This window comes from Myiozetetes cayanensis, unplaced genomic scaffold (assembly GCF_022539395.1).
Source record: "Myiozetetes cayanensis isolate MyiCay16 unplaced genomic scaffold, myiCay2020 scf12, whole genome shotgun sequence".
Lineage (NCBI taxonomy): Eukaryota > Metazoa > Chordata > Aves > Passeriformes > Tyrannidae > Myiozetetes > Myiozetetes cayanensis.
This window is the reverse complement of record NW_026086826.1, coordinates 10,594,816-10,610,467: the sequence shown is the minus strand read 5'-3', so window position 1 is coordinate 10,610,467 and position 15,652 is coordinate 10,594,816. Positions and strand designations below refer to the sequence as shown.

Here is a 15,652-nt window from a genome sequence, read left to right as displayed (position 1 = left end):
GATTATACAGGCATTTTAGCTTGTATTAATTACAGACTATTACCTTAAAGAGTTATTTTACTGGATACTTTTTAATAATTCACATAATAACAACTCCTCTTCAAAGAAATAATTACCTTTTTTTCAGAACTGAAAGAAATGACAGACTAAAAATAACCTTATCAGTTACTGAAAGAGCACTTCTGAATCTCCCAGCCAAGCTTCTTCCCCACCATGTTCACACAGTATCCAGCTCTAATATCCGTACTGAGAAGATACTGATGCACTGTGAAGGGTTCAGAAATGAGTCAGGAAAACAATTACAAGGATGGAGAAGTTTGACAGTTTGCCCAAGTGTTTGGGGGAGAAATCTCAAGCAGCTCAGTGTTTTTGTGGAACACAGAAGATTTCAGTGCGTGCAGGTCAAGCGTGTCCCTCCGTCTGCCAGGCAGGAGGAGGAGGAAGTCAGCCTTCAGATGAAAAATAAAGTGTGTTCTTTAATTAATTCATTCATTTTGAGACATGACAGCAGCTAACAATCAACAACCTGTAAGTCTGAAGTGGGCTCTCCATCACAGGAAATTATAAAATCAAGATTGGTTCTAAGATACACTTTAAGCTACTTCAACATTAATTTTAAGGAGTCCAACAGCCTCTGACTTGGAGGAAGTCGGCAAATTGTTTGAAATAGTCCTTCTAGTTTTGTGAATCCTGACTCATAAAGCAGACAGCACTGTTTTAAAAGATATCTCAGCGTGAGGCTGAAGCCAAAAAAAAAGAAGACGGAGAACAAGTCGAGCTCAGGGGGAGGAAAAGTCAGGTAAAATGAAGAAATGGCCCAGCACAATTCTCAGAAATGTATTTTTTTCTTTCCATTTTTTTTAGAACTGTATGAAAAATAAGAAAAAGCATAATATCTCAGAAATTTGAATATTAAACAATCACAACAGGCTCAAAGTTTCTACGACATTTAAAAATATAAATTCAAAGAAAAAGCTCCTAGTTTTCATACCAGAAAGCTCACAAGTCCCCAGTGTTGCCAGAGTAGAAGAAAATGTGATTCCCCAGGCAGGCAGAGTCTGAGACCAGAACTCTACAAGTGGACAGTAGGAAACTTCTTTACTATTATTTTTTGAAATATCTGAACTTCTACCATGAGTTGTCTAAGCTATGACAGATGAAAGGACAGCACACTTCTTGCAGCAGAGAGAAGGCAGAAGGGGAAAGGAACCACCTGCCAGCAGGACTCAACCTGATGATAAGCAGAGTGAATGATGGTCCCTTTCCCAGTGGAAGAGGAATGGGAAATGACACCCAGGAAACACTGTAAAGAAACCTGAGCCACCCAAGTTCAGCCCATTAAGGAACAGTTACTGGAAAGAGGAATAATATCTCAGACTAGAGAGCAACGAGAAGGCTTGGAGGTGGTGGGGGCAGATCTTATCCATGCGTGTATCAACACCTGGCGGGAGGGAGGGAGTAAAGGTGATGCTGCAAGACTCTTCTCAGTGGCACCCAGTGACACTACAAGTGGTGACACACACAAACTGAAATACAGGAAACTGCACTTAAACAAAAAAAAAAATGGTTTTCCTGGGGAAAGGTGGTCAAGAACAGGTTGCCTGGGCAGATTTTGGAGTCTCCATGGTTGGAAATACTCAAAACTCAACTGGACACAGCCCTGAACAACCTGCTGCAGGTGACCCTCCTTTGAGTAGGGGGAACTGGAAGAGGTAATTTCAAGATGGCCCTTCTAACCTCAGCTATCACAGGAACATGTAGCTTTTCTGAGAAAAACTCTCTCTAACTCCTTACTGCTGAATTATGTATTACCAAATAATGCCTGAAGCTCTGAGGAAGGAGAGACCCAAAAACCTCTCTGCACTGGGCCAGTTTCAGCTCCTCTACAGTTGCTACAGCTCTTGGACAGACTGGAATGACAGGAGGCCAGAAAAATGTTAGCATATTTGGAACACTCTTCACTTGTAAATTCCATGGATTTTGACAGCATGTAAGTGTAAATATCCTCTGATTCATCCTTTCAATTTTGTTTGAAATTTTAATGTGTTGTAATTTACTGGGGAGAGCAAAAGACCAAAGAAAGACAGATAAAGGTATATCTCAAGAGAATCCCTTTACCTATTATTCTCTACTATTTGCAGAGAATTTTAAAGCTTCCTGCTGCAATCCAGGTTTAGGAAGAACTGGCAGCTACAATCTGACCTGAAAAAAAATCAGCCTTCAAGGAAATCCCTCATATACTCCAGAGCATCTGGCATCAAAGGCTGTGGAAGAGGTAGAAAACTGGCAGAACAAATGGATTGACCATTCCCTTCACATGCTGTAGCATTAAGTTAACACTTATTTAATTCTCCCACCCTGTACTCAATCTCCCATTTTCAGCCTAAATGCAAATAAATGAACAGAACTTCCAAGTATTAAAACTGACCACTTCTGACAAAACACAAAACTTAAGCAGGCTCTATTTAAGTGTAAAAAGTGAGATATGCAGTACCATTATTAGCTTTGTATATGGAAGGAGACACTGGTACATGCAGGAATATAACTATTCCTATAAATAACATGTTTTCTGCATTATCAAATTATTAATAAGTTCTACAAATGGAACAGCATTAGGAAACAACATCTAGTCTCCCAGTTATATAGATCCTTCTTTTCAGGACATTCAGAAGTGTCCAGGAACATGAAACATGAAGCCTGCAGTCCCCAAATTCCTGGAATGAAGGGAAGAGTTGCAGTTGCAAAGTGCTGGGGCTGTAAAGTAAATCCCCCCCAGCTCAGTAACACCTATTGTGCAGTACCTGCACTGCTCAACATCTTCGACCCAAAAAAGACATGGTATAAAATATTACCATTCCATAAAAAAAAAAATCATTATTTGGTCCCTTAAGTAGCCCCTGAAGTAGAAAGCTGTGGTGAAAATTTATCAGGCATTTCCCTCCAAATGGAACGTACACTCCAATACCTAAAGAGGTCTATAGGACATGAAATTTTAACAGAATTGTTAATGTCCTTCTAGGTTTTATAATACCACAAAGAGATACTCATTGTGTGCTTCCACCACAGCAGATAAATGCTAATGCCTGTAGCACACAACACTTTCAGAGTGGTTTTGAACACAAGTCATCTTCTACTCTTGTTGGGCAAATTAATGGGATCAATAAATTTTGTAGTATCTCCAGATAAGACACTTTACCTTCACAAACCTAATCAGTAAATTCACAGTGTACAGAAGGGACCACAAACAACTTATTATGTGGATTCCCTGAAAGGCTGGTCTGCTCTGAGAAACATAAAATGTCAAAGGCCTGGGAATTTTCAGATATGAACCCACGCCTTGATGTGGGAAAGGTTTGTGGAAGATCCTAAAGGTCAGATGTGAGGCTCTCCCTTATCAACAAGGTCATATGTTAAGTTAAACTGAAACCAAGAGGAGGGCACTCCCTGGAACCACAAGCACCACTCTGATTACAGTAAATATATTTTCAAAGGGCAAGAAGTTTAAAAAGTGATGTTTAAAAGTGTTTTTATCAGAATAAAGAAATATGTCCACTAAAGAAGTTGTTCTCAGGTAATTTCCATAAGTATTTCCAGTGGCATGAAAGTTAAAGCTACTTCCAAAAAAAACAATGTAGTTGTAACTATTCTATAGTTCCCTCTGATTGGAAACAATAATGATTTCACTAGAGATTAAAAAAAAAAAAAAAGTATTTTCTGCCTCTTTTAAACTGTTAAACTCTGTATTTACTTTTGTTACAGTAAGAAATTTTTGCTAATTTTATCTTGTGACATTTTGCTTTGGTTAGAAAGAAATGATGATTCAAAGCCTGCTAATCTTTAGGAGAGATACATGAGAAAAATGCCATTATCTGTCTTTGTAAGGGGAACGTGCAGGCACTAAAATGCACCCTTGTATTTGAGCTAAACAAACCTTGAGCAGACAGACACGGCCTTAGACAAGCTTGAGAACAGAAAAGGAAATTCCACTAGAATGACTTCAGACCTGTCAGGTTTTTGGTTTTGTTTTCATTTTAGGAGGAGGGTTTGAGCATGTACGATCTCCCTTCAACCCACTCCTACCTGGGTTATCTGACAAGTTCGAGTTCCTTAATCCACAACCCAGCTAAACCCACTGCTTCAAATTCCTCCCTGTCAGCTGGAGTGAGTTCTGCTGTGCCTCCTGGAAGCACACACTGCCCATATGAGGTACTCTCACAAATTCCCTCCTTTTGGGTGACAGGCTGCAGTTCCAGCAGCTGAGCCCATTCCCTTATGGGGCAGAACTCTGGAGCAATACTACAAATACACCTTGACTGAGGTGGTGCAAGGTGTGATCCTGTGGCACTTGAGGGCTTCTGGCAGGAGGTCTGGGCAGGGATGGTGCCTCACTACCAATGTCAATGCTGTGGGATCTGTAGGAAGGAATCTTCCACCAACCAAGACCATTCCAGCTGCAGTTTGGCCAGTGCTCGATATCACTTCCCTATTAGGTGGATCTCCACTGATTGATTTAAATTCAGTAGAGGAAAGCTGAGCTGATTTAGAGTGCTCTTCCCAAATCTAACACTGAACACTCATTGAAACAAATCAAATCCCCCAAACTTTCATTGGAACAAAGTCACCATTCCCATTTCCCCATGTTCAGGGACACTGGTAAGATATGGGGTGGCAGAAAGCAATGCCCATCCAGAGCACCCAACACTGTGGAGCAGCTTCTGGGCAGGGAGTGAGGGGCTTTTTTTTTCCTTCTGAAGCCAAATCCTTCCAAGAGACTCCAGCAGGTGCAGTGTAGGAGATAAAGGAATGAAGTGGTTGCTATCTGGTTCCCACATTGGTACAGGGAACTCCTCACTCCCTCTTCAGAGACACAGGAATGAAGGACACTCTCCTGCTATTCTGTGATTTTATCACACAGCTAAACTTAATGAATGCAACATCTTCCTTTGTGAAAAAGGCAAGGTTAGACAAATGGTCAGGGAAATGAGTACATATTCTCCCTAAGGCTGGGTTTCAGCATTATTATGCAAAACAGAAACTGTCCTATGCTTTGGATACACCTGAGGGAATCAGCCCCAGAATGTGAAAACCAAAGGATTTCTCAAGGAGAGCACAAGTGTTTGCTCTGCAGGAACTTCAAGTTCTGCCCTACGGTTTGGAGGTCAGACTGTGCTTCTCCAATTCCAGCCAAAACTCATCCAGGGATACTGTGTTCATTTACTGAAAATCAGCACCATTTTCCAAGGAACTAAACCCTTTCACCATCAACCGACAAAAAACATTTACATCTTGCAAGAAACACCTATCAACAGAAGTTAACTTACTGATTTATTTTGTAAACATTGTGTTTTAACAAACGTGGCAGCCTGATATGGGAAATTAATGATTTTTCTCTTGCTGAATGTTGAGCTTTATATAGATCAGTGTTATGAGGCTTCCATCACAGCAAAAGGCCCTTTTTATTAATGGCTACTTTATCATTTAAAACATGTATGTTGTTACTTAAAATGGCAAATTGCTTTGCACTGTCCTTGAAGTGCATTGCATAAATATTGTATTAAAGCCTTAGCTTACACTTCATAAATAATTTATTTTTAAAATACTCTTCCCCGAGACCACCAGCTGGCAAGATGTTCAATTTTCTGGTAAAAACATGTATTTATTGCAAGTCTTATTTTAACTTGTTGAAGATTTGCTAAAAGCCACATGTGATAGATGTTGTAAGAACTGAATTCAAACCCAAACCTCAGGAAGCTAAAAAGCCTCATTTCCCTCCTAGGTTTTATACCTCTGCATAAGCAGTTTCAGTGGCAGGGGAAAAGCTGAAATCTATTCAAGGAAGCTTTCAAGTATAATTTTCTGATAACCTGAAAATGACTTATAGCTTATTATGTGATGATCAGAAAAGTTTATAGATTCCATTACATTTCATTTCACTACAGTCCTTCCTCCACCATTTCCATTTCATGTTGCTGCATTTAAACTGCTGTACAAACTTGTTCAAAGTGCCAGACATTAAAAAAAAAAAATCAAAGGAAATTTCAGATAATTAACTTTGATGAATGAGCATATTTTAATTCATGTCTGGTAATATTCTTGTTAATGACATGTCTGCTTAGGACATCCATTAAAAGTCCATTAACTTAACAGGGAAAGTCTAATAAAGTTATCCTGGAAATTTTCTGGTGTATTAACGTTATGGACTTTTAATGAATATCTGCTGTAGGAATTGCTATTAGCAAGGCTACCATTCTAATTAAACTTGGGCTCTGAGAGTGAAAAAAAATGTATAAAGATAACAACAAGCAGAACTAGCACTTTTTTTGAAAATTACTATAAGGGAGAATGGTTACAGGTCACAAATCATGCTATCAGTAACAGCTATAAATTACTGTATTATGGCTTTTTTTTGTAGCCTGCCATCCAATATACCCAAATGGAGTGTTTCCTTCATGGAATCAATTGCTGGGACTCCTATTTACTTCTCTATTCTTCAGACTGAACAATACAGAAAAGGCTTTTTAGGCCTCTCCCAAGTGTAGAAGATAAAAAATGTAAACACAGTTTCTCATGACAATGCAAAGTAAAAAATGTACTTAGGAAGCCTGTTCCCTGTGGGCATCCAGCCTTCTCAGCAACCCATCTGAAGTATGACAAGTGCAGATACATTTCTGCTGATGTTCACAATTATACAGCAAAACATCTTTTGATATCTATATACCTTTTATTCATAGAATTCCAGAATGGTTTGGGTTGGAAGGGACCTTAAAGATCATCTCATTCCAACCCCCTGCCACAGGCAGGGACACCTTCCACCAGACCAGGTTGCTCCAAGCCCCATCCATATATATATATGTTTGTATCTTATATCTTTCTATATATATATATCTTTTTATTAGTATGGATATATATATGCATTAAACAACACCCTGACATACCTATTTTTTCATACTTATCCTTCACCAAATCTTCCAAACCAATCATTTTCCAGAAGGTGTCATCCCAACCCCTGTCTGGCGTGTACGTCCACTTGCACACGACTGTACAGAGGGACCTGGAAAAGAGGCAATGTGGGCACAGAATCAGGCAGGTGAACACATCTGGGTTCAAACCTGTGACTGGAGACAAGTTTCTGCAAAAGGTTCCCTTCTTCGCTGGTCCAAAAGCCCCGAGCATAATGCTAACATTAAAAAAACTGGTTACTGTTTGGAGTGCACGTCTTGAGGACCTTAAAAGGACTTTGTGTTTAAGATTCTTCTCTGCTGAAACAACCCCTGGTCTGGCCACTTCATTGCATAAATCAGTCAAATAACAGGCCATGCATTTGCCTAGAGGACAGCAGAGCATGAACACAGCAGCTCTTTAGCAGGCAGCTCAGATTGCTGCTTTTCCAGGCTAAATAACTGCTTTGCACACTTTACATCCTTAGAAGAACTTTGTATTTCTTATTTTCAAACCAAATTACAAATTACAGGAGACCATGTATGGTTACATGTTCAAGACTCATTCTTGATAAGCTGGGGCTCCGTTGCAGGAGCAGAATATACACAAGAGACAAGAACACCTTGCAGAAAAGTCTGTCTTAACACACAGAATAGTCTTCTCCCCAAATTATTGGTATTCCCATTCTCTCACTCCTCCCCAAAACAAGAAAAATGTTCCTGAAGATTTAGTACTGCACAGACTGTTTTCTACCTGAACACACAGAATTGTCTTAGAAGATCATTATTAAAGTGCACTTGAGAAGTCAATAAATTAAGATGTATTAAAAATGCTGAGCACCACTGAAAATTGCAGGGAATATCACCATGCCATCAAGTGCAAGACATCTCAGATGCATCTCAGAGAAACAGAACTTCACAACTGTTCTCAAAGAGAAACCCTGTTCAGAGCTGGATTGCCTTTGATGTTTTACAAGGCAGTTTATTTGTGACTCATTTTCAGCCAAGGTGAGCTTTCACAGACATATTGTCTTTACCAGGATGTTACAATTTGCACACGAATCTTCAAAGCAAAGTCAATTTTACTGAAGCATTTGACTTTTTCTGCCAGTTTTGCATAAGTAAAATCCAAATAAAATTCCTCCCTACAAAATTTTTTTTTTTGAGTAAAAGGAAACCTTCGCTTTTATCCAAGTGAACTACCTAAGGATTGAAGTATGAACCACAGAATGGTTTGGTTTGGAAGGGACCTTAAAGCTCATCTTGTTCCAACCCCCTGCTGTGGGCAGGGACACTTTCCATCAGTCCAGGCTGCTCAGAGCCCCGTCCAACCTGGCTTTGAGCAGAAAAACAGAAGCTATTTTTATTTACTATATACAAATCAAAGCTAAGGCTCCTGGGCACTGATACTATACACACAGTAAAGCCAAATAAGAACAGCAAGAGCCCTTCCACACCGATGGAAAATTATCTGGGACTCATATTCCATGTTTTGGAGGTTTACAACAAGAACCAACATCCTTTGATGTGACGCTGAGCAGATTGGATGATTCCAGGGACTCCCTGAACTCCCATTTTCTCATCTAGGACAGAAATGTGTATTTTAAATGCATGATGTTTTATTTCATCCTGTTCTACTGGAGTGACCATGTTTTTACAATCAGAGCACAGCTGATGTTCATTCACATCCCACTGGTTATAAAGGGGTGTTGTTTGCTTTTGAGAATTAATTAACATTTTTTGGGGAAAAAAAAAAGATATAGAGTTAACTATTTATATCCCTATAAATACTGTAGAGATTATTTCAGGGCTACTCTTAAAGCAGCTTTGACACCTCACTCCTTTTTTTTTATTAACAGTTCAAGAATAGATCAGATAATCACAGTTCAGTGTGTGGTTTGAAAACAGAAAAGCACATGACCTGTAACTACAGCAATGACAGTGTTGATACAAGAAATTCCAATTTCCAAGGATTTAAAAGCCAGACACAGAAATCTAATTAGGACCTTTGACAAAAACTGGGTGAACAAATAAATTCTAGGCTGAAGAAAATACTGGGAAAAAATAAACATTTTCCCAAAATCAGCTCAAACTCCTCATAAAAAAGAAAAATAAAGATGGGGTATTTGACATAAAAAGCACTTGATCAATTTAGGAAAAATTTAGACATAAAGAGTGAAACAATAATGCATCAAGTTTTCCCTAATATGGGAAATACCAAATCATAACAAATTATCATCAGAAGTGAGTGTGTCTTTTTCTAATTAAATCGAAGCTATGAACTAATGCCACACCCTGAAAAATGCTCCCAAGAGCACGTTTTAAACAGGGCCAGTTCTCCCTGAGAGCTCCCCCTGTGGATCACCACACACACGGGCCACTGAAACGGTGTGGATGGGCCAGACCAACCCAGAAAATCCACAGAATTCCAGCAGAACGGAGCTCTCTTGCAGAGTTGGACTGAACACACTGTGTAGATTTGTAAGTGCAAAGTGATCGCAGGAGAAAGGCAAATAGATCATATTTGGTTGAATTTTTAACACAATATGGAAAACAACCTGGGAAGGACAATTCTTCCCAAATGAATTGAATGGCAGATCTGTAGGTGGAAGGTTCTGATATGAAAACCAACCTCAAATCTGAGCTAAAACACCAACACATTATGTTGGTAGGTTTTTATTTTCATGACCACAACATGGAACTCAAAATGCTTGTTGGAAACACAATCCAAGCATTTGCACTTCTCTGGGATTTAAGCTCCTTATTCCAGTCTTGCTGCCACTCAAAAAGTAGGCTTTTAATGGAACAATATGGCTTTATAGAAATCCTTAATATCCAATAGAAAGTGTTATACAGCAGGAAGGACTCTGGTCTCTAAGATAACAGCTCAAGATAAAGGAATTTTTGAGATGCCTGTAATAATGGATTAATGTCACTACAAGCTTCAGAAGCACCTGGATGTGTTGAGCTCAAATCCCTGCCCCTTCCCTGGTGAGGTGCTCTAACAATTACAGATAGATGCTCAATTTGCATATCCTGAGGAGCAGTTCATTCATGGTTTGTCACTGTTGAAGGCAATGGCATAGATATGTATAAGATATATATTATATAGATTAATATTAACTTCATGGGAAATCACTCAGAAATTCTCCTCCAGAGTATCCCCCTGAAAAAAGGATAGCACGACTCCTCACATGGGAAAACTGTAAGCAGAAAGACTCTATGGTAAAGACCAAACCACTACACCTACAGAGAAAGCCTCAACTATGAGAAGATTTTATATTTCACAGCAACTCCTAAATTTTATGAGATGAAGGGCAGACGTTAAACAGAAACAGAGCTGATATTCACTGCGGTATATCCCATTTTTCCTAACTATTTGGCAATATTGCCTCAATTATTTGGCCATAAACACCAGACTTGTGCTGGCTGAAGCTGGATGAACCAGATGGATAGAAGCAAATGTTCCTCTTCGTTTACTATCGGGATCAAATGGGTTCAAAGGTGCTGAGTTAACAGGCAATCCTTGGGGCAACAGTGCTCTCCCAGCTGCCTGATCCAGTGCAGGGTTTGAGAAGCTGTGCTGTGGAACCCTCAGTACCACAAGCCATATTTAGCCAGGCTGAAATACCATGAATTTAAAGACTCTTTTCTTCAAGCATATTCCCAATACAATGAAATGAAAGCTTTCCTTTCTCTGTTCAGAACAAAAAGTTTTGCTTACAGTATTCCTACTGAAATAAAAACAACCGTTGTGCATGGAAAATTTATATTTAAACCAGACTTCCAACAGGAACATGATTATGCTTGGAGTTTCTTACAAATTCTAGTCTACAAAGAACTATAGGATCCTACTTGCATCCAACAGCCTCAAGAAAAGAAAATCTCTGCCACATTCATCACACGTGTTCATTACAGCACCTTGCACAACCCTTCCTCTCACTGTCCAGCTCTGAGTTTTTGCACATCTCTTGCTGAGGACTGACTGTGGACGTGCTGAAGTCCTGTATGACCAGAACCTCAGCATTCTTAAAAACACAGAGAGTCTGTAGGGATTGAACACACACTGGTAATTCCCAAAATGCTGTCTGTAAGCAACTATGTGCCCTCACTAACCTGCAAAAGGATCCAGGGCAACTGGACTTGTGGTCACTCCAGTGCTCAAGGTGAGCTGATATGTGGCCCTTCCCACGTTATCTGCCCTTTCTGAGGAGTATCTCTCACCCTCTTGTACTCCTTGGAGGGGAGGAAATCAGATACATTTATAAAAATGGGAAATACTGTATGGTCTAAATCATCTGCATAAAATGTATCTAAAAGGTAAAGGCCACACAAAACTTCTCCACAGCTCTGAAGAGTCACCAGGGCTTTACACTTTGGTCCATTCCTCGCTGACATCACGTCCCACACTCCAAACGGGATAAAGCAAGTAGGGACATGACTCCCAACTCTGCAGCCTGTCCAGCCTGGAAGAATACCTGCTATGAAAATACAGTTGGGGGATACTCCTGAACTGCAGTTGTCTTCTGGAAGTCACCCTAATTTTGAATAGGTTAATAGGTTAAGTCCTACTAACTAGAAGTTCTTGAAAGCAACTGTTTCTTCCTGAAAAGTGACCCCATAAGGCATTTCTACACAACTTTCCATTCCAGAGGGTTGGTTCAACACTAGTTAGCCTGGAAAATGCATCAGTTATCAGCTTTAGGTCAGAGAATCCTGTCTGGGCCACCCTGAAGTGAATGAAAGCTTTGCTCTTGATTGCAAAGCAAAAGGTTCTGCTTCATTCATCCCAACTGCTCGGAAATGAATTTAAACTCATGAGCTTAATTAATTTTACAGGCATCATTAACAGTGTAACAGTTTAATCACAGGATGTGTTCCCTGGATCACTGTCCAGTGGTGATGAACTAAAACCAGCTGCACCTGCAGAGGGCTGGGCCAAAGCTACATCCTACAGAAGGGAGAATAGGGTATAGTTAGAACCCAAAAGGAATAGTGTGGAGCAGGATAAAGTCACTCTCTGTGGGTGTGTTGGGCAGATTTATTTAAAGCTACAAAGAATCAAGAGCTTTATGACGTTGTGAAGGCAAGAAGGAGACCTGAAACAATGGAGTGTGACAGTCACAACATCAAATGTGTTTTTCCTTTTGTTCTCAAAACTTTAAATTTAAACCAGATTTTGAATTCAAATTCTGCCCAAGTGAACGTCTCCACATACTGACATCTGGACCAAGCTGCCAATGTCCTCCCAAATTCTGCACCCCACAGTCTCCAGGCTTTTCAGAAGAACGAGCTATTCCCCTCTCACAGCCACAGATCTGACTGTGGTTTGTGCAAAAATGTTCCAGACAAAAAAATTAATACCCAGCACACACAGTCCCAGCATCCAAGAACAGAACTGGGCATTGGTGCTGCAAGAGCCTGAAACACAGCAGAGGTTATCACAGAGCAACAGGAAACATGTAATTACTCTCTGCTCCCTTAGGGCTAATGCCATATCCATTAATGAATGAGCTTTGGAACAGAACCAGCCTGGTGGATCCACATCCACCACTGATCTTTTTACCTGGCATGCCAGTGCCTCTGCCTGCTTGGGGTATTTGGATGCTCTGGGGGAAACAGTGGAAGAAGAGGGCAGTTTGTCCTAGGGGAATAATTCTGAGTAATAGGAATAAAAATGTGGCACCTGGCCATTCAGTCTTGATAGGTATAAAAGGCCTGAGATGCTGCCCATGCTGAGTGTTTGGAAAAGGATTCAGAGAGGTGGGTTGAGCTCAGGGGGATGTGAGATGAGCTGCACCTGCTGTCACTCAGTTCCTACAGTGGCTCTCAGGCAGATTGGTTTGGACCCATGGGGTGAGTCTGGGTGTGCTCTGGTTCACATTCACAGGCTGGGTTTTACCCGCTGCACCCATTCAGCAGCTCTTTAATTGCATGTGCCCACACCAAAACATGTCAGGGGCTGTTCCACCCACCCAGCCGTGCAAATCCCAGGTTCCCAGTATTTACAACACACCACTCTTTCTGATTATTGCCTTTGACCCAAAGCCTGTGAAACTCCTGCCTGCCCAAGCCCATTGTCTTAGCACGGCTCTCCAGTACGACTCTTGCCTCAAAAGGGGTTTTCTTGTCCTTACAAAACATTAAACAGGCCAAACAAAGGAGACAGGTGGGGAAGCCTGTTTGGGACAAGTAGCAGACACATTCCACTTGCACTCACAGGCCTCAACTTTCAGTCTTTCCACGTCTGAGGACTTAAATCTATTCAATAAAGGCAGCAAGGAAAATACAGTGATCAGAGTTCTTCATCCTTCTTATGCTCTGGATAACACTTATACTTATCACAAATAATTAAAAGTAGTCTGACTACCATTTAGATTTTTTTAAGGAAGTTAAATATATCACAGCAAAAGAAAAGCTTTCTCCCCACTTTGAAATCTTCACTAAAACTGCAGAAAAAAAAAATAATAATACAAATACAAATGATGCAATGGAAGGCCAATATTTGTTAACACTAAGGTCAGTGGCAATTTTGTCATATTTCACAGGTAGAATAGGATTAAACTCCAGATTTCAGCCTTAAAAGTTATTGTTCAATAAATTATTTGGATTTTTCCCTTTTTCCTCATGATGGGGAAAATTCAATCTCAGAAAATAGCTCTTCAGTTTCCAAAAAAAAAGGGAGTTAATAGAAAAGATTTCTCTTTACTGTGTTATGACAGTGAATAGCTCACCACCCATGAGCTGGATACTTGAACCCAACGATGATACTGATAGTTGACTACATAAAACACCTTTCCAAACCCCTTCAAGCCTTTTCTTTGTTGTTGTTTTTGTTGCAAAAATTATACTGAAGTACTACATTTGGTGTAAAGACTTCACAGGTTTTCTTTCAAATCTGTGTTTAAAATACTTGTTTGATGAGATACATTATTCTCTCCCTTTTTTCCTGCACACTCATGACTCAGTGAACTTGTAGGGTCTTAACCCTCCCTCACAACCAACAAGACTAAATTGTGGGTTAAAAATCTGTGAACTTGCATCCAGCAGCTCTGTGGGCCTCACATCTGGCAAGTCAGAATTCTCACTGGACTGGTGGCACAGCTTTTATTTAAAAATATAAAGCAGGTCTCCCTTCCCCTGCCGTAAATCTCCCTGCCAGAGCAGAGTCCACGAAAGAGTAACACACTCTTGGAGGTGAGAGAGAGGCCCTTGGGGAACAGCAGCTACATCAGAGCCCTGGAGGGACTGGGATCCATCAAACCTCTGACCAACAAACATGGGCATTACACCAGCACTTCCAAACTTACTTATCAGACCAGGTTTTTAGGTCTTTTGTAGGGTGTAGAAGCAGGACATCCCACCACGTGTGACAGTGGAAGTCCCACTCCCAGCCCTCAGCAACAACCGGTGAGCAGGAAAGAAAGTCTTTCAATTAGCAAATCGAAAAGTGAAGATTATTTCTGTAAAGGGGAAAAGGTATTAATTACATTTTTTATAAACACTCCAGTATTTGGTGTTCATGCTGTAACACTTGGAGGTTTTTGGCTGGCTTTTTAAATCACAGCATTTTCTAAGCAAGTCTGTTGCTTACTTGAAGGGATAGATTTTATTGTATGAAAAATACAATTCACATTTGCAATTTTCTACACCCACATCTATAATTAATCTCCTCTGAATACAGCCACTCCCTCACAAGATTCCATGTTATATTTAAACTCTGGATGCCACTTTGAAAGAAAAAAAAGAAGAACAATAGGATCATTTTCAAAGCCTACATAGCAGCACAAGATTTCAAAGAGCAAAGTGCTTAAACTCTGGCATCAACCTTCTGACCACCCCACCCAGAGTGAGGAGTGACCTCCAATTACCACCACAACAGGCACAGAAGTCTTTTGAGAAACACAGAGTGTAGATTTTTCTTGTATTCCAGGAGAGGTAGGAGACTGATGTTTTATTAGATAAGCCTCAAACTTAATGACAGACTGTTGAGAAAACCCCTCCTGGGACATTCAGACTCTAAGGAGCAACAGAAAGAAAATCATAGAATCATCCGGGTTGGAAAAGACCTCCGAGATCATCAGGTCCAACCCTTGATCCGAATGCTGTGTTGGATGAGGTACCTTAAAAATGTAACTTTTGTACATCTGGCCAGAGATGTGAAGGTGTCCATTTGATACATTAAGTATTGTAAGAAAACTGGCATGTTTTAGTTTTTCATAAATGCACACACAGGTGTATTTATACCCATACAGATGTTTACTTTGGATTGGGAAGAATGTGCCTGTCTGTGTTTGCTGTAATCTATTTAAACCTGTCCTTTAAAACACACATATAAATGCATCAAGCACTGCAAATATCAAAAAAGTCATACATAGAAGGTGAATCACACTAACTACAGTGAGATGATGTTTCTTCTATTTGTATCGGAGTTCAATTCTTTTTAAAAGTGTGTTTCTCTTCAAGAACACGCTATCAAAAGATTGAAATACTTGGACTCTTGAATTCCATTTTCCTAGAAGTTATGTCACCAAACCTGAAGGGAACCACCCATCTCAAGTGCAAGATAGCCAGTCAGATTATTCCCTTGTGTGTATCTAATACTTCCAGTGGATTCAGACCAGGGATGCTCTTAGTTAAACATGTTGAGTTGGACCAGAAAGTACAAAATAAGAGTATTTTATCCACCCACATATGCCTCACCATGTCATGAG

At 40.1% G+C, this 15,652-nt stretch overlaps 1 protein-coding gene across 3 annotated transcripts in view; it reads right to left on the bottom strand.

Annotated features, from left to right (window-relative positions):
* FGGY (FGGY carbohydrate kinase domain containing) overlaps positions 1-15,652 on the bottom strand; it is a 140,112-nt gene that overhangs the window by 74,639 nt on the left and 49,821 nt on the right. For all 3 annotated transcript variants that reach the window (XM_050306563.1, XM_050306562.1, XM_050306561.1), the window contains exon 6: positions 6,936-7,051. In XM_050306563.1, coding sequence (XP_050162520.1) covers positions 6,936-7,051 — 116 coding nt within the window. The remainder of the gene's footprint in view (positions 1-6,935; positions 7,052-15,652) is intronic.